Below are 19,353 nucleotides of genomic sequence, written 5' to 3' on the forward strand. Positions count from 1 at the left end.
GTTGCTATAAACCGTGTATGTAGCCTGGGAATCTACATTTCAGTTTGCTGTGCTGTGCATTAAACGAACTCCTATCCCCAGTTTGTCTTAGGTGGTCCCACAAGAGCTCTACCAGCTCACAGCGTGTTACATGTGACCCCTTAAAAGGGTCCCTGTCATCATTAAGATAAGAGGCAGTCTCTCAAACATGCTTTAGTTCAACAAAGTGCTTCCTCTTTGGCACACTCATGTCTTTGGCACCTCCATCTAGCTTCTCTAACATATTCCCCTCCCTGTCTGTTCTGCTCATATCATTGCCCTTGTCCTCCTAACTCTCTCCTGCTCTCTCCTTCTGCCCCACCTTTTGCATTCCAACCACCTCAGTCCATTGCAGTCCAAATTCAATGTTACACAGTCAGTCAGCTGTAGAAAAGGATTCTAGTCACAATGTGAAATCTAGTTTATGCATATCACTGCCACTTCAGGGATATAGCTGTTTTCAATCAGCTTGCTTCCTTCCTCTCCGTAACACAGGGTGTTATCTGCCACAGAAAGTGTCAGCTATTTTAGGATGCATGTGATATTCATTCTCAATACATGTGTCACTTCCTTGAATTTATTTCCTCTTCAAAACAAAAAGGACTTGACGATTTTGTTAATTTCTCACACTGCAGCAGTGCAGCAGGCTTTTTGGTGTAAAACTTTTAAAGATTCTCTGTCATAGGGAGAAGAACGGCTCCCTTTTCTTCTCGAGCCTACGTTCTTGTCATTGAGAAAACCACTAAATAAACAAGCCTTAAATTGCACTGCAAATTTTTACATTCAGTTTCTTTGTTTAGTTTATATCAAGAGGAACGATATATAGTAAGTACCCTGAAAAACAAGCATGTGGTACTCAGAAGGACAGAGAGAGAGAGAGAGAGAGAGAGAGAGAGAGAGATGGCAACCGACTGAGAAGTAGTTATATCTCAGGAGGGAGGTAGCATGAGTGTGGGCTAACTTGCAAGATCTATTTTTACATCCCATTTCAGAATGAGATAGTGTCCGTCTCTCACACCCCCCGCTGTGCAGGAAGCTAATGCAGGCATATTTAATTAGACGTTGGCAGGTTGTTGAGCCAATACTGTAATCCAATAGAACGTCGCACCACTATGGGGTCCTGCCTCCTCCAATGCCGCCTTGGCCTCATAATGCAGCGCAGTCAGCTCTTTGGATTTTGTCTGCCCTTCTCTCAGCTTGTGACATCAATTTTCATCAGCCTACATTAAAACAAGATGCATTCTCCCCACCACTAACTCAGCCCACTCAGCCCATTGCTTCCAGTTGAAGGCGACATGGCCCTGCACCATTATACATTACTTTCAAGCTCCTGCTTATTAGCCCATTATACAACATGTGCACATGTGAGCATGTGTTTGTGCTCGGCGCTTGTACGTATTTATCTTCCTACCCAGGGACAGTGACATACATGCACTTGCCTAAGGAGTAAATTACCATAGCAGTACAGCTGTCAATACTGCTGTACCAATGAGGGGACACAAGTGGCAGGATCAATAAAAACATCTGAATAAGATGCCCTGGATGACAGACGCTTCCCTGCTTTAAAATTCTATTACATCTAAAGCACTTGACCTCTTCCTCCCATGTTCTACTGCCCCACAGACTTATTGATATACAGGCACACCCAGGATAGGTAAACTTTAGTTTGCACAAGTAATGCTTTTGCTAATGATTCGCCTAATGCCACTGTCCGACATAATTAATTTCTTTATTTATTCGTTATTTTCACTTTTAATGTTAAAGTTGAGCAGGAGGCAGGAAAATGTCAACAAAGCTGAGTTCAAACTTGGGCTGTCACAGCTACTTTGACAACCCTGTATTTTAATATACAGATTAAGAGTATTTAATAGAGGCCTCTTGTACAATGTATCTACATGAATTAAAATAGGATGCTACATTCAAAATATCTGCTAAGTTAATAGATTGTGAAACACTGCTCTTCATGGCTAACATGAACCAGGTCAATAAAGTAATTGTAGTGATAGTAGAGCAATAGTTTTAATAGGTTTTCAGTTTGACATAGACTAAAGGGTGACAGAGATGACTGACAGGAAATGAGGGGAGAGAGGTGGAAGCTGACATGAAACACCTACATAGTCATGGTCAAGATATTTTCTTTCTTTCTTTTTACAGCTGTCTTTTTACTTTTCTTTAATTACATCATTATATTTTCAGCCACTTTGGGCACACTCCATTATAAACCTTTCCTGATGGCACATTTGCCAGTAGTTCAGGGCAATTTCATACATAAATAATATCACATTGTTAATGTTTACAGATTCCTTAGGTCACATTCATTCTGGCAATCATAACACAACTCCCATACAGTTATGATGTGTTTGTATGCAACTACTGAATGAAAAACTGTAAGAAAATTCCAAGCAGCACATCTATCACAGAGTTGTATGTTGTCTAACATCAGTAAGATTCATTGATTTTTGTATTGCGCATACTTAGATTTATGGCTTTGTGAAAACAAGTAACAGCTTTCTGAGTATAACATTTATAGTACACAGGTGATTAATGTTTATACTGAAAACCAGTCGCTATTTTCCATCACATCTAAACTTTGCCTTGACCACATACGCCTGACACAAGTTCAGAGAGCATTTGAATGCGGTTGACAGATATATAAATGGTCATAAATGGTTCCTCAGACAGAATGTTGAAAATGCATTTAACCCCAGAATGAATGATCCTAGACCTCCCTGCATTTACCCACAATAAAAAGACACTTGAGCATCCCGGTACAAATATTGGGTGATTTGTCGGCTTTTTTGTCATTTCATGACATTTTAAAATGACATTTTGTAAACTTCAAACAGCGTGAATACAATCAATATGAGATGAGTTAGGGCTGTGTTTCCAAGAGGCTTTTTGGAATTTAAGACTCTGTGTACAAACATCTGGTGATTGAGAAGCAAGTACTCGATTATACTCACACACAGATGATTGGATCTTACCAGCTTGTAAATACAGAGCAGCATGGGCCAAATGTACAACATTTACTGTGTGCCCCTCATCGCTCTCCCTCTCTCTCTCTTTCTGGCTTAGCATTTCATTTTGTTCTCACACTCTTTCTTTCTGAGACCACAATGGACACATAAACACAAACACACAAAAGGGCACACAATTTCACTCCCCAGTGCGTCGACAACACACCAAGTATCACCTATTTTCTGATGGAAACAATGAAATCCCGTCTTAGCTGCTAATGCCCACAGGTCTCAACACATACACCCTTGTTATGTCTTCTTCCCTGGGCAGGGAGTTATACATTATGTTATCTCCCTAATCTGCAAACCAGCTGCAACTGGAAACGAATTAATAACAAATAATAAAATGCAGCCAGTACATAAAAAATGTGTAGATTGCCCTCGGGCACCTAAACAGGAAACAGTGAAACAATTAGACTTCTTGTTTTGTTCTGACCTCTGTTTTGTTTTTGTTCTACTTAGCTGCTGAATAGAAGGGAGCGGGACATATAGACGTCAGTTTTTCAATGTCTGTAATCACCATGGTTAAGCCTCCCTGATCATAGCAAGGGTCAACTCTGGATGAACACCCACTTTTCATCCTGCAGTGAAATTAAATACAGTGTTACAGTGGAGCTCTATGAACGCTGTAATTCTCTGCTGACTGCAACCCACACCAAGTGCTGCAGTTAGGCAACCAGACCTATACCGCGCACGCATGTGATAACAGACAGTGATATGGCGTCCTAATTGCTGGCCTGAGTGCTACCGGAGGGAGTTTTCAGCAGGTTTCTTTTTCACTTTCGCTCCATTTGATGTCTTTGAAGTTGGTCTTTTATCTGCCGTTGCTCCTGATGGTTGTTGTCTTTGGTGCAGTGCTGTGTGCGTCCTGCTCTTTGAGCACTCCTAACGTGTAACAAAGGCAAGCCCTTAGAGAGAAAAGAGCAGAAAGGGAGCTCTCTCACGTACTTTCCCACATAAATACATACATATACAAGCATGGCTACAAATGGGATATACAATCGCATCATTCACGTGCAAAAAAAAGAAAGTGTGCAGCTGTCAGTAAAAAGTGCTCTGTGTGATTGTTGAACATGCCCTAATTTGATAAAGGGCCAAGTGCGGGAAATGAGAGAGTAGTGTATTTGTCTCAGGGGTTGTAGTGGGGTAAATATAGCAACAAGACAGCACCAGTTGATATGAAGGATTCCATGGTGTGGAGTGCTGTTGTGACTCACCAGGCTTTGATGATCCCTGTGTGTGCATGTGTTTAGGGGTGTATGTTTGCTTACTTTCATTTGGATTTATACATTGTCCAGTATTGTTTTCATTCCTTTGATGAAGTGGAATGTAATTGGCCCACTTTTGACTCCTCCAGCTTTGAGCACAATAATCAATTGAAAAAGAGAGAGAGAAAAAGTGAGAGTGTGCACAAGTTGACAAAGCAGAGCAAGAGCAGAGCGAACAGCGGAGGAGCGAGGGGAAAAAGACAGAGAGAGCCTGCATGCGTGGCTGGCTCCTGGCTGGCTGCGTGGGTGTGTGTGCGTCTTAAGAGTGTGTTGAGAGGAGGGTGAGAGCGCTGGTTGTCTCCATGTCTAATCAGCAGAACACTTGTGTGTCCCCGTCTCATTGTCTCCTGGGCCCCTCAGAGCACCACTCCAGTCTAGCACCACACCTCAGGACATTTTCATAGCTGCTGGACTGCTCGGTTCACACAGGAACCAAAACTTTGGACTCCAACGATCAAAAAGATGCAGGGAGGATGAGTATGAATACACTGACTCCATTCATGCTGACACGTCCTCCAGGTGATTCTAAATATTACTGGGAATTAATTATCCCTTCACAAATTCACTGTTGTCCTTTTCATTAAACTATACAGGAATGTCCTTGTGGTGTTCTCAATAATGAATATTTTGACACTTGTAGTTTATGACATTTTAATATCAGACTGCTAATATGTATTAAATCACTGTTTTCCTCCAAAGGAGGACTTTGCATGTCTTGAGACAAGATTAGATGCCTGAGGCCCAACTTTTCCCCATGAAATCACTGACGATGAAGTAAATCATGTCTGTGCAATATGATTACTGTGACATCACCAGTTACACGAAGACAACCTAACTTTATGGGCAGTAAATGTGAAAACACAACTGGTCACACGCACACACGCACTAACATCTTCAATAACAGGGACAGTCGTAAGACATGCGCGCTCTCGACCGCGGTGTTTCTGTTCCATCGTAGTGCAGCAGTGCGCGCTCCCGACTCAGCAGTTTCCCAGTTCCGTCTCTTCCATTACTGGCGAGGCGCAGAATCAATAATTCAATAGTTTTGGCGTCTAAATCCAGCCCCAAACGGGGAGATACACACACTGGTGTAGTCTCAGTGAGATCAGTATTAATTAATAGCTAAAGACATTGTGTTTTGTGTGGAAATATCGGAAGGGTAATGCGATCTGGATTCCTGTAATTACAGGCTCCCGTGTCAGGTGTTTATTAAATGTTCAATAAGAGGCGGTTAAGATGTCAGGAAATGAATCAGGCAAATTTTATAAGTCAAGTGAGGCAGGCGCTGTTTTTTGTAATTTTATTTTTTGTTTGTTTGTTTGTTCGTTTGATTTTTAACTTTTCCTGTATTTTAGGACTGCTTCGTGGGCTGTGTTTCGGGTTTTCTACATAATACCCAACTTTAGGCCTAAACACATAAACAGGCACCATTTGGAGCCCGAGATGGGCAGAGGGCCAAAACGAGTATTCACAGCAGAAATGACACTGAATATCGCCAATCTACATGAATTTATGTCAAAATGTTTAAACTCTTATTTTTTAATCATGCTATATTAAATTATGCTGCTACTAAAAAGTGTGTTATTCAAGTGTATTTCCGATTTAGGCTAAGTAATGTTTATAACGGAGCCATTTAGGCTGTTATGCTCAAACTGGTACCAACAAACGATGGGCTATCATTACATTAAAAATGCATCTTTGTTTTATGTAATTATCATGCCTTTGGGGTTTGTTTGTAGGTCCATCAGGCGTCCAACAGAATCGTTTCAAATCTAGAGAAGCCCGTCAGAAAAAGAAAGGGAAAAAACAAACAAACAAACAACAAACGTGTGCGCATTTCAGGTGCTTCATACCCGCAGAACTTTATCTTAGAGTCACTGAACGGCCACCGTGTTTTGTTTTTGTTTTTTTTTTTTTCATCCTTTGTCTGCCTGTTATTCCACCGTGTACTGGAAATTACTAGTCCTCCACTCCAAACGCTCCATAACCAAACTATGAATAATACATTGGTTTGACTTGAGAGCAGCAACAGACACCCTTGTTCCTGACTAAACGAGCCTGTCACTACTGTGACGTTATCAAAAGACCTATAGCTACAGGCATGAATTATTAAAAATCTATTGCCCTCAGAGGTTTAGCCACAGAACAATATAATAATAATAATAATAATAATAATAATAATAATAATAATAATAATAATAAATAGCCAATTAAAATACCATTATAAACATGTCAACTCATTAAAGAAACTTTTCTTAATTTATTATAGGAACGAAAAACATTTGTTGCGGTGGATTCACGTTTCACATGTGATGGAAAAAAAGTAAAACAATTTCATGAATAACTTTTTTCGTTTTTAGAAACCCGTGCCTCAGGCAAGTTCACTGTCACTGTTATAAAAACATCAAAATTACATACAGAATGCACGTGATTTTTAATACACGGAAATAAAGTAAAATACAAAATGAACAACTTCCCCACAAGGCATTCATAAAGCCACTAAATAATAAAAATAATGCATGTTTTTGTGTATAAACATATTTTACACGTGCCCGTACCGGTTCGCTTCCAGTCCCGTGTTATTTGTTCGTTTAACTGTGGTGAAGATGGTGTCGATGACATAACTCTCCTTTAAAAGAGGGCAAATCACCACCTTGTAAATAATGGACACTAAATCTGGTAGATCCTGACAACGAGTTCAGCATGTAGCCTACACACACATATATATATATAAATCTCACATTTCTGATGTGTCGCCATTGTTTCACCTTTACCAGAGGAGGTCCAAACAAGGTCAAACATGGGCCAAAACATTCAAGTGAGAGTTGCCCTTCCTCGGAGATGCATGGGAGGAAAGAGGGGTGAGAGATGGCTCACAAACTCATGCAAACACTGCTGAGGCATTATGAATTTGGACAACAAACAGAAGAGTGAGAAACACCTCGAGTATTGTCTTTTTGTCCGTTTTTTTGTCTTCATTTTGTCAAAGAATTCCCTCTCTGTCCTTTCACAGAGAAAATGTTTTGAAATATACCGAGGCCAGCCTCTTTATGTTCAAAATGAAATCATAACAATAATAATATAATATCAAAACAGAACAAAACAACTGCAGAATGGTGGGTTCGCCTTGTTTGGCAAAGTATCGACCGTCCCAGCTGCGTCCTCCTCCTCTTCATCGGGGTGTCGACCCCCCGTGGTCTCGGTGTCCATTTGTTTTTCTTTTGGCGTCCCAAATCACATCACTGTAGGCTATCACGTCACTCTCTGCTTTTTTAAAGGTCTTTTCCTTATCTCATAAATAGCCTATATTTTATAATTATACTCGTCGTCCTTCAGTGGAAAAGAAAAAAAAACATAAATATCGTCCACGGATAAGTTTTTTTTCTCACTTTGTAAGCGCTCATGTTCAGGGTCTCCCTGGCGTCACAGTCCCAGCGCGGCCGTGTGCTTTTTGGCCTTCAGTCTCAGGTCGGCGATGCTGGAGTTCTTGCTGGTGTTCTTGGCGGCGGCGGCCGCGGCCACTACCGACGCGGCGGAAGCGGACTCGGCCGCGAGCGTCGCCAAGGGGAGTCCGAAGGGCGGCGCGGGGAACATCATGTAGGGCGCATGCGCCGCCAGGTGAGAGTGCAGGTGATGCTGCGCGTGAGCCACGGCGCTGTCCAGCTGCAGTTGCGCCTGCACCTGAAAGGAGAAGGGCGGCACGTTGCAATGACTATCCTACGGGACGGGACGCACGGATGGAGAGAGAAGGGGGAGAACATGCGTTAACTTTGCAGTGGGTTGTCTGAAGGCTCATTTCACCAGTGAGACTGCTGCAGATGTGATTCAGCTCTGAACTGTATTTGCTCATATGATGAGCCAGGATGGTGACCCAGCGGTTAAAGAGCTGTCACTCACTCGCTGAACACTATCACTGGGACCGTGTTGGCTACAGCAACAACAAAGGTCACATTTGAGCTTTTATTTGAACATGCATCATAACAGGAAATTCAAACTTCCATTGCTTTTGGGAAATCTTGGGCCTTTGCCTAAAAAATAATGCTAAAACAGCACTGGATTCCACTTGTGTAATGTAACAGGCTACATCATATTTCCCACATTAACATCTCTGTGCAGATGCTCAGCACCATACTGCACTCCACATACGGGTGCATAGTCCAGTATATCAGAAGCAACTCGCCCTGTTCAGGTTGTACCTGTATCGCACAGACCAGGCCTGAACCCCCATCTTAAAAAAGCATCAGGATCTCTCACCGAATTGAGCTGGCACAGTGTCTTTATAAGTGCGCTAATAAGAGTCCTGTTACTCCCTTCATCTGAACCGGAGTCTTTGCATAGCACTTGGCCAGAGCCTGTGCCAAGACAGCAGTCCGGGGATGGGTCTGCTTTTTAACACTAGACGCTTCAAAGCAACTTGCCTGTTGGAATGGCATCCGTAAAGCTCCCACGTTGACATATGGCGCTACACGACAAGCTTCAAACTGATTCGCTGCTCCAATCAGGACTCCTGTAAAAGCACACACACACACACACACACAGACGATGTGGCCTCATTGTGAGGGGAATATTCAAAACCACAAAAAGTAAACGATCGGACTGAATAACGAGCAGTGAGCTGAATAGCGGAGTCAACTTTAATAACGCCCAAGATAAACGCTCACTAAAGAAATCCCACTGCTTTTGATTGCATAATTAACTGGGAATCTAACCACCGCCCGAATGGTAGCAGTGGAAAAAGATGAAGGATGTTACACACACTTGAGCATGTAGTTGCCTTGTAAAGGAGCAGAATAGAATAGAAATAAACCTAGAGTTAGGTCTGTGTGGGAGCATGCAGGATAAAAAAGAGTACCTTTATGTAGCTGGTTCTCCTGCTTTCTGCATTTAGCTCTTCTATTCTGGAACCAAACCTGCAGGGACAGAAATTAATTAGAGACCCGCTGATTGGCAGCTGATTGTGAGGCCATGTGTAATTCCGCTCAAAGTGACAACAACCGCAGAAAAACAATATCCCCGAGGAGCTCTGAAATATTAATGGCACTGCTTAACCCCAGATTTCAATTATTGCATTTAGTCTAGAACGATACACACACACACACACACACACAGGGTTGGCGCAGACAGCAGCGAAACAAAAATTGAAAGTAAAATTCAGGATCGTATTAGGAGAATAGAAACAGCCGTGGTGGAAGTGTGCAGCGCTATAATAAATAACCTTGTCAGCGTTGGTTTCATCTTTCTGTATATTCGTGTCCCCGAAGAGTTGAATGGGCTCTTAGATATCGAATAGCAGCAATGCTACGGTTTAGGACATCAGAGCAAGGCGATCTGAGAGCATCTCCCTCTCATTAAATGACCGCTGAAATTAATTACCCTTATCTGCAGAAAATCCATGTCAGAGAAACGCTTAGAATGCCTCGCAGTTTTGTCTGATCACCACCAAAATAGCACGTACTTGCACAAAAAGAAGAAGAAGGAAAAAAAAACCCGCTTCAAAGACAGCTCACTTTTCTTTTCCTTCTGTTGAAATCGACAAGCAATTTCAGAGAAAAGCCTTGGAACACAGATTAAACGATTTATTACTATGATAATCTGCTTTGAATCTCCCCACACAAAGCTCGGGCTAAATTAGTCCACAATACAGCATGTCAGTCTGCAATCCCCCGTACATTGGGTCCATATACATGCGCTGAAAGCATGATTGAAATATCATATTGATTTGGCTGTCAACTGGCTTCATTTACTGACCACAGTGTGTCAATTGGAGGCCCTTTTGTGCTCACTTCAGGTAGCCTGGAATTTATTACGATGATGAAAGCAAATGTTCTACCGTTATTGATTAGGACAGATTTTAATGAAAAAAAAAATCAAAATAAATGTGTGGTCTTCTCATGCAACTGATTTGACAAAAAAAAGATATTGTAACATAGCAAAGAGAGAGAGAGGGAGCGCCGTTCTTGATTTGGGTAGAAAATAATACATAATTTATGCAAATCCCCGAGCTGTGCTCCTTGTTCGGGACACAATACGCCTTATTGGTGAGATTCCAGTTCAGGCCGGGTGAGCCCTGAAAAAAGCTGGCTTTAACTTTTGTTGGGGGGAGTGGAGGGTAAGTTTGGGATGGCGATCTTTCGGGACAGTTTTTATGATTTTTTATTTATTTGCCTTTCTTTCTTTTCTCTCTCTCTCTCTTTTCTTTTTGAGTGACCGGCATATTCAGCGTGGACACAAATGCTCAATCCTCCCCTGAGCTGGGAACATATGGGAGTCTGGAATAAGATATTATAAGGCTTTTGATAAATCAGATGACAGGAGTTGTCTATATGTTGGTTACCCCCTCCCCATCCCCTTTCAAAGGACATGCCTGCCCCCCCACACACCAGCCATCCCAGCCCTCCCCTCCCTTGCTGTAGCCTTACTGGGTTTCTGCGCAGAAAAAACGACAGCAGCTTTGACAAAACAGGGCCTTGGTAACATACACCCAGAAACTAAAGGCAAATATTTGCAGCCTTGTTTGTTTCGTTGGATTTAGACAATAACAATTAAAACGACTCTCCTGATACGAGCAGTGTCTATTTGGGATCACTGACCAGAATGAAATATACTGAGAGAAAATATTTACTGATCATTTTAATACCAGTAAAACCAGTTTTTTTTACTTGGAAAAAATCACGTTCCAACTTACTGAAACTTAGAAACACTCATGACCCTCCACTGAACCGAGGCCTGTACTGTAGTCAGTGGGTGTCTGTGCACGTTTTTCTGCCACATAAAAGACCTCCTTAAAAAGTAATTTTATTTGAAATAATAAATGGAAATACATGACACCATTTTATTTTTTTCCTCTGATATGATAATAATAATAATAGTTATTATTTTCATTGTTGTTATCGTGTTTGTTTGTTTTTTTTTTTCTGTGAAAGCCTTTGGATCAGGAAACAGATACACTGCCATGAGGTTGTTGTTGATTTAAATAATGATAATTAATTTTTGATCACGTTTCAAGATGTTTTTTTTTTTTTTTGTAGCTTACTCTTAGAATTAAAATGGGTTAGTTGCCATTGAAAACCGTCTTATCTCCTTTCTTTATTATAATAATAATTATTATTATTGTTGTTGTTGTTGTTATTATCATTATTATATTATCATCATCATCATTATTGGATAATTGTGTGTGTGATCTTTTTCCCAGTTCTTATGGACGGTGGAGCGCTGACTCTGCCTACCTGTACTCGGGCCTCCGACAGTCCCAGCCGCTGGCTCAGCTCCTCCCGCATGAAGGCGTCCGGGTAGTGGGTCTCGTCGAAGAGACGCTCCAGCTCGTTGAGCTGCTCTAACGTGAAGTTAGTCCGACTTCTCCTCTGTTTGATTTTAGTCTGCGACTCGTCCTCTATGGGCTTCGAGTCCTCTTTCCTGTCCTTGACATCCGTGGTGCCTGCGAGGAGAGTGAGACATCAACACCATGCTCCTGACGCTGACCTCCAGCCTGGGTGCTCTAAAACATGACAGCATGCTTTTATTCTGAATAATAAGCCTGCATAGCTCGGCACTTACATGGTTTAATGCAGACTAAAACATACCTTTGTGCCAAATGAGCCAAACTAGGTGTACAAAGTACAAAGTGTTGAATAACTCATCCAATGCTAAATAGTTGGGATCAACAGAAAACATTTTTTTTATCAACCTTCTCACAGATACTGAACAACGGCCTTTATTCATTAATGTAGCCCAATGATGCTAAGGGAAAAAACGAGGAATGAAGAAGAGACGGAGAGAAGAAACATGCCCTCCCCAGCCCTCAAATATCACAGAGCTATCAGACCACGGATGTTTTGTAGCGCTACATAAAGCTTTTTAATTATTAACTGCTTATAAATATGCAACGCGGTGCCCACTGTTGGATGTCTGATACTTGTCGCAGCTCCGCTTTTAACCACGCTGCCCAGGACGAACAGATGCCATTTTTTACAAGCAACCCAACTCTGAGATGTCTTGCCCTGTGCGTTGTCACATTTTATCCTGATTTCAGAAAAGACGGCGAACAGGCTGCACATGACACATGCAGCTGCTGCTCTTTTTCCTCTGCCTTAAATATCAGTTAGAATTACTTCATTTGAGCGTATTACGTAGAAAAAGCACGTATCTTTATGTAGGCTAAGTAAACATTGATTATGTGAAGTAGCCTATAATTTTATCCAGTCTTTCTTTTTTTCTTTTCATTTATTTGCAGTTGTTTTGGGGGATTTTTTGGGCCGGACGCACAAACAATTTCCTCACCTACTGTTACAGTTAGATTTTAGTTTTATGAGAATTGTATTCAAGCCATCTACTTGGCTGTCGTACCTGATTTCACACCTGAGGACGTCTGTGTACACTGGCTGAAATGTTCTCTGTTTGTGTGTCGGGCTTTCCTCTTCGTTAGAGCATAAGAAACCCCGACAGTCAATGCAATTTTTAACTATTCCATAAATAAACTATAAATTATACACTATTATTATAAAGGCTTCCGATCAATAGAATGTCAATTTCAGCTTTTTTGTCACTTTATAAACAACAAAACACGAGGCTTTTTGGTCCAATAATCAGACATTGGACTGGTTTTAAGTTTACCTCAGGGGGCCTGGCTGTTTATCATACTGTGGCTGTGGGATGTAGGCCTTTCTATTTAAATCTACTGAAACTTTTAAAAATGCACGTCAGCAACAGCTTTACTAAAATGCACGGTTCTGGTTAAAATGGAGGAAATGGTGAACAGTAATGTTTGTTAAACTGGTTGGAAGGAGGGCGATTTCCACGGTGCGCGGCCAACTACACTACCAGGACCAAAAGCTAAACTCTAGTTTATTATGATTTCCCTCTTCAGGGAGCTTGGCCTTCCTGTGACTGACTCTGACACTGACACCAACTAACAGACCGTCCGGGCTTTTTGTTTGTTTGTTTAAATCACAGTCTGGAGTCCAGATGAAGATGTTTGGCTGTGGTGATCGGTTACTCTCTAGACTTTGTTTCTCCTCAGCCGGTCCATGAATCCTCTAACATCCGTGTTGATAGAGACTGAGTGCTGTCCTACCGTCAATGAGTTTGGGGCTCCCGGCGTCCCTGATTCTGTCCGGGCCGAGCATGTCCGTTTCCCTGCCCGGCGAGAGCGCAACGTTTCTGGTGACCGCGGCCGTCTCCTCTCGGCTCCCGGGCTCCGCGGATAAAGGCTCCCTGCTCCCTGCTCGCGTCGCCCCGGTCTCCAACACCTCCCTGTAGGTTATCACTTCCTTCTTCTCCTTCACTTTCTGATCGAAAGACTTAGACACAAACGCGGTGAGCTCTTCCATCACTGACTGCTCTCCTCTTAAAAAAAAAAAAAAAAAAAGGGGGGGGGGGTGAAAAAAAAAACACACCACACACTCTCCCTTTGCTCCAAGACAGCTTAAGACATCAATGGTGTGGCTCGTTTTAAAGTCGACCCCTTGAAAATTATACGAAGTGACGCTGCCAACTCTGCAAGAAGGTAAAAAATATATGACGATCTATCTTCTCAGCCAATTCCTCCTCCTTTGCTAGCGGAGTTGGGAACCTGCTGGTGATCCTCTATTGAAGTCACAGTATTTATACTTTGCGGCGCCTTGCCCCCTTGATCCGTGCAAATTACCTCCCCTCAGGATGCCGGGATGAGCCCCCCTTCCCCTTCACTGATATGGGAGCGAGAGAGAAGATGAGTAAAAAAAAAAACATTAAGCAGCACCGTTGCTATTGGCCATTAATCCGAGACTGACAAGAAGGACTAATTAATTTAATTAAGCGCTCATTCGCTGCTATTGTCCTGAGTTAGTTTTTTAAACACCCGGGAGATCGTCATATATCTCTCTCTCTCACTCTCTCACTCACTCTCTCTCTCTCTCTCTCTCTCTCTCTCTCTCTCTCCCTCTCTCTGCAGGGGTGTGGCTTAAAAAAATCTGAAAATGACAAGAGAGAGGGAAGCACATGGCTGAGGAGTCCTTCCTCACTCTATCTCTGTGATCTGGGCTGGGGAATAAGACAGCGATGACATGGGGAGAAAGGAGGTAAAGGCAGACCAGCTGGGATGCCGAGAGGAGCAGCGACGGCTCATTCAGGGCGCTGCAGAGGAAACTAGAGTGAATATTTGGCTCTAACCCCAGCTGTGTATACGGCTGGCTTTAGGCCCGGTTCATCTATCCAAAAGTTTTCGGCGTGGTGCTCCGCATCCAAGTTGTCACTTTTGCTTTTAAACGAAATGTCACCGCGAAATAGGAAGTCTACAAAAAATAAAGTGGACACGATAATAGAATTGCTATAGGCCAAATTGTTGTATATTCTAACAAAAGCAATGCAATAATAATCATCATAATGACAAACACAAAACCTACAGTTAAATTGTTGTTATTATTATTATTATTATTATTATTATTATTATTATTATACCGCCAACATTAAACAATTAAAATGTATTAATTTAATTAATAGACAAGACAAATATGAAAGTTTTAAAACCCTGCGAGACAAATTATTCAGTGTTTCTACATATCCGGCGTTGGTTTATGTTTCTAATCAGCAATTATGTATTTAAATTGTCATCATTAGTGAGGCTATATCCCTTAATAATAATTCTCATTGGAATTTTTTAAGCCATTAGGATGTTAAATTGCAGCTAAACGTTTAATTAGAGCGCCTCTCGCGATGCTTTGCCACTGGGCGCACTAATTAACGTTTTCAACTGGCTGTTTCCCGCCGAAATGATTTCCTATATGTGGGGAAAATAAATAAACAACGGTTCACTCGCGGTGAAGGTGAAGTGAACGTCACGGGGGGGGGGCGCAATTAAGTAGGAGGAGGAGGCACCATATAGACAGACAAGTAACAGGATACAGCGGGATTTTGAAAACGTCGGAATGAATCTGATGCAAAATTAAGCGTGTTTATTGATAATCTATATAAAGACCTAATTCCACACAAGAGCTCTAACAATTCCCCTGATTAAATATTAACGATGTTTCAGCTTGAACCCTAGGCATTAATTACTATTATTTCTGCTGCATCTGAAAGCAGGATGAATTCCTAATTGCAGCCTCTTTGTATCTATTTGCGCTGGAAACCACATGAAATTGTTACTCATCAGCCATTAGGCTACTACAAGTGGTATTGATTCATTCACTCGTAAACATCAGTGCAACAGTGGCCGTTTCACCTTCAACCCCATTTTACATTATGCGAATTTCAAATTAATTCCCAAATATAGTTGGAAAATGTTTAGATGTTTTGTCTGATGCTGCAGATCCCCGTATATAGAGTTATATGTTGGCGTGAAGACTTATCTAAGAAGATGACCTCGTGCAAATTATTGCTAACAAGTTTGTGATACAGTTAATTGCTTGAACATTTATGGTGTAAGCTTGGGTATTTTCAGGCCAAAACGAAATAGTGACCCACACTGTTAATATGTTATAACATCAATAATAATAGATATGAAGAGCTTTTGTATTTTTTAATATTTATATATGTGTGCAGCAACAGCTAAGAATATAAAGTTTAGAAGATTTGCTACTGCTTAGTTAACTGACTTTGTGCTTGATTTATGAAAGTAACAATGCAAGTCTAATGTATAATCAAAAATGTTAACAATCAATTTTCTTTCCCCCTCAAATAGTCCTATAACCGTGGAAATATAATGTCGGATTACTGCAGATAGCAATGAAACAATTACACAAATGACAGATGAGATTAATTTTAAATTAATAACTAACGTAATCCATACTGGCTCATAAAAAGATAATAAAATACATTAAGACGGTCTCCCCGAATAGGATCAGCGAGGCCATCCATTTCTCTGTGTTTGATTCTTTTGTCTGGGCATATCGACGCGCTCTGGTTGGATTCGTGGAGTCTTCTGAGCAGTGCATGGTTGGTTGTGGACCTCCGTAGCGATTTAAAGGTGAGGAGCGGGATTTTCATTTCAAGGCGACTTTTCTGGTTTATTTATTTTTTAACCACATGTTGACTTTTATTTAACGCTGACTCACTTCAGTGTTTATTGACTAAAAGCTGAAAGGCTTCAGTCCAGAGCGACAGCCAACCGTTAGCTCAGTTAGCCTGCTAGCTAGTCCCCAGAAAACACGTTTACGTTATATTGAGCTCTTTTGTATGAATAACCTGTGCGACAACAATGATGGCGCACTTGCTAATGTCTCAAAAAGTAAAGTAAAAACACAACTGTTACTTCACTCCAATTGTTTGCTTAGTTACGGTACATATTGTATTAGCTAGTTATACAGTCAGGTCCCTTTCTAGATACGAGATCATATTAGCACCAGTAATATGACACTTGGTATGTGAATGATGTTAAATGATTTGATCAGTACATATCGATGCTCTTGGTTCGCTTGTGTATCAAGTCCAGAGACGTGGTGTTTCAGTAATCCTTCTCTGGTGTCTTTGTTTTTCCAGCTGACAGTCCGGCAGCCAGCATGGGTAGGCGCTCCTCGGACAGTGAAGATGACAGTCGGAGCAGGAGGAAGAGAAAGCAGCGGCGCCGTTCATCCTCCACGTCCTCTTCTTCATCCTCATCCTCCGGCAGCAGAGTGGCCAGCAGCCGGAGTCGGAGGTCCAGTCGCAGGAGCAGATCTCGCTCCAGAGACAGGGACAGGAGGTGAGAGCTCACAACAGCTGTTTGTCAAACCTGAGTACTCGGATCAACGGACGCTGACTGTCACGCTGAAGTGTCTGTGAGCAAGACGGACAGTGTTTCATCTCCTGGAGCCCTGCCTTTATGAGGGCAAAAGACTTCTCCCGTTTTCACTAGCGATCTTCTCTGGAAGCAAAGTACAACACTATTTACTCATGTTAGTGCAGTGTAGTGTCCGAGTATTAGCAGGGGTTTACTCCGTTAGTAAAGGGCTCCTTTGTTCCTTTTTGGTCTTTTTATGTTAATTTGGGGGTGGGAGGGTGGCATGAAGGTCCCACCGTTTTACTGGGTGTTTCAGTATAGACCATTATGCTTACTAGTTATCAGTATAACTTTTAATGTAAGTGTTATTCTTGTATTCTGTTTTTGATTTTGAAAAGTCTGTCCAGCTAAACAGCTTCTTCTATAGTACATCCACAGCAATCTGTAACCAATAAATAATAAATGATAATAATGAATGACAGCAGACACTAGAATTGCCATGGTAGAAAAAGCACAGACGCTAATGTTGTCTGAAATGGCCCTGTTCTACTGCCCCAGCAAGTTATGACAGTGGTGAGACCAGGGAGAGGGACCCTAAATAAACAAGTGCCATGTGCAAGAGATATGGCATAAATGTCATTATGTTTTGCATTTGCCTTATACCAAACATAATGCAACGAAGTTGTAAATCAATAGATAATTAAGAAAATAATCTACTAATGTTTGAAGACATTTGTGGAGTTTATTTGGTTGACACGTAAATCTCCTATGAAATAAATGCTTCGTTGTGTTTGTAAAAGCATATTTTTTTACATTTCAGTTTTGGGTGTGGAACCCAATCAAGATTTCTTTTCTTGTTATTTTGGCCTCTGTTTAGAAATATGAAAAACTGTAGAACTGAGTATTTGGTCTCTTCAGTTATTATTCATGAATAACAGTCAACTGTGACAAACCACTATTTTGTTTACAATGAATCCTGATTACAGAGTCTACTCAGAGGAACAAATCAGTTTGAAATCTAGTGTGTCATTTTATTAAGGCCTACGCTATTTTAAAAAGTTACAAAAAATGTATATATTACACTCATTAGTAAGAAGTCAGATGCACACTTTTGTGTTTAGGCTAGAGGCCATTTTAAAAATTAAAAATTTCTTTCAATTTAATAGGTTAGTTTCTCACATCTTAAATAACTAGAATCTCGAAAATCTACGACATAAAATGTTACAACCTCATGCCAGTTTTATACGCATCTTATATTTATTAAGTACCACACAGATATTTAATGCTTGCTGGGGAAGATGAGCCTTGTGGCTAGTGGCAGGACCTGGCCTCCTACATCCACCATCCATTTACACCTGCCATTGGCTGTGCGGCTGTTCAGACAAGGCCAGTTGATGGTAATTATTTATGAGACTTGGTCAAGGTCCATTACTGCTGATGGGAAGTCATAGTCTGTCAGTGCAGGGTGGGGCTTGGTGGGCAGTGTAAACCCCAGGACCAAAGTTTCTCATCTATTAGCCATATGTTTTGATCAATTAGCCAAGACCTTTTGTGTGTGTCTTGAGCTCACTCCTTTAATAGACTCATATGAAATAGAACACTGTGTAGGATTTTCAACTTGTACATGCAGGATGGGTGTAAAGACCTCATATGTACAAAATCAGTGGAATGCTTATGCTGTGGAGTGGTGACATCATGACCACATTATCAATGTGTGCAGTAAGGGTCAATGGATATCTGTGTTACCTTAGCTGGGAGTAAGACAGACACAAAGTGTAAATAAAAGACTGGAAATCCAACTTTTGGATTGATGCGCATTAATCCAAGAGGCTTCTGTGTTTACCAGCTTGGATTTACATATGCTTGAGTCATTATGTTTTGTTGTATTTCTGCATGCTTCTGTGAATATGTGAGTTCACACTAACTTTGAAAAATCTCCAACTCAATAACGCGAACCAAGAGTTCACAGTGCTGTGTGTTTCTGCTGTGTTATGTATGAAGTGGTTGTACAAGGCTTGTGGAAGTTATTTCATAAGACCTCACTCATGGGATCCAGGCTTCAGAATACTAATGGATCTTTGCTGTGCTGCTCTAAGTGGTACAAATCTGGTTTGATAGTTCAGCCTCTGTCTTATTTGTATTTCTTTCCTTTTTCTTCTCCTCTATCTTGTAGTGTTCCCACAGGACCCAGTATGTTTTTTGGGTTTTTTGTACTCAAAAGATTTGGGTATTTTTGGCTTTAGTGAAATAAAAGAAGTAATTTTAAATAATGAATATTGCTCACACTGTATAAATAGAGGAGGGGGTTTCTTGCTTTTACATTCACCCCTATAAATACCTCCTGCTATGTGATATCAATAGTAACATGGTATGAATA

The 19,353-nt window shown here is 41.2% G+C and overlaps 2 protein-coding genes across 3 annotated transcripts in view; one reads left to right on the top strand and one right to left on the bottom strand.

Annotated features, from left to right (window-relative positions):
* Positions 1 to 6,575: 6,575 nt before the first annotated feature.
* shox2 (shox homeobox 2) lies at positions 6,576 to 13,629 on the bottom strand. Of its 2 annotated transcripts, none has more exons than XM_029517971.1 (5): positions 13,374 to 13,629; positions 11,530 to 11,738; positions 9,156 to 9,213; positions 8,722 to 8,810; positions 6,576 to 7,984 (listed from the first exon to the last, which is right to left on the bottom strand). In XM_029517971.1, the coding sequence occupies exons 1-5, from the start codon at positions 13,627 to 13,629 to the stop codon at positions 7,727 to 7,729; spliced, it is 870 nt and encodes a 289-aa protein (XP_029373831.1). In that variant the 3' UTR covers positions 6,576 to 7,726. The 2 variants fall into 2 exon arrangements, with proteins under 2 accessions (XP_029373831.1, XP_029373830.1); XM_029517970.1 differs by having other exon boundaries at positions 6,576 to 8,020.
* A 2,481-nt stretch (positions 13,630 to 16,110) lies between these two features.
* The window catches only part of rsrc1 (arginine/serine-rich coiled-coil 1), a 106,913-nt gene continuing 103,670 nt past the window's right edge, over positions 16,111 to 19,353 (top strand). The window contains exons 1-2 of the mRNA XM_029517930.1: positions 16,111 to 16,244; positions 16,757 to 16,958. Coding sequence (XP_029373790.1) covers positions 16,777 to 16,958 — 182 coding nt within the window. The 5' untranslated portion in view covers positions 16,111 to 16,244; positions 16,757 to 16,776. The remainder of the gene's footprint in view (positions 16,245 to 16,756; positions 16,959 to 19,353) is intronic.

This window comes from Echeneis naucrates, chromosome 13, assembly GCF_900963305.1.
Source record: "Echeneis naucrates chromosome 13, fEcheNa1.1, whole genome shotgun sequence".
NCBI classification, from domain to species: Eukaryota; Metazoa; Chordata; class Actinopteri; order Carangiformes; family Echeneidae; genus Echeneis; species Echeneis naucrates.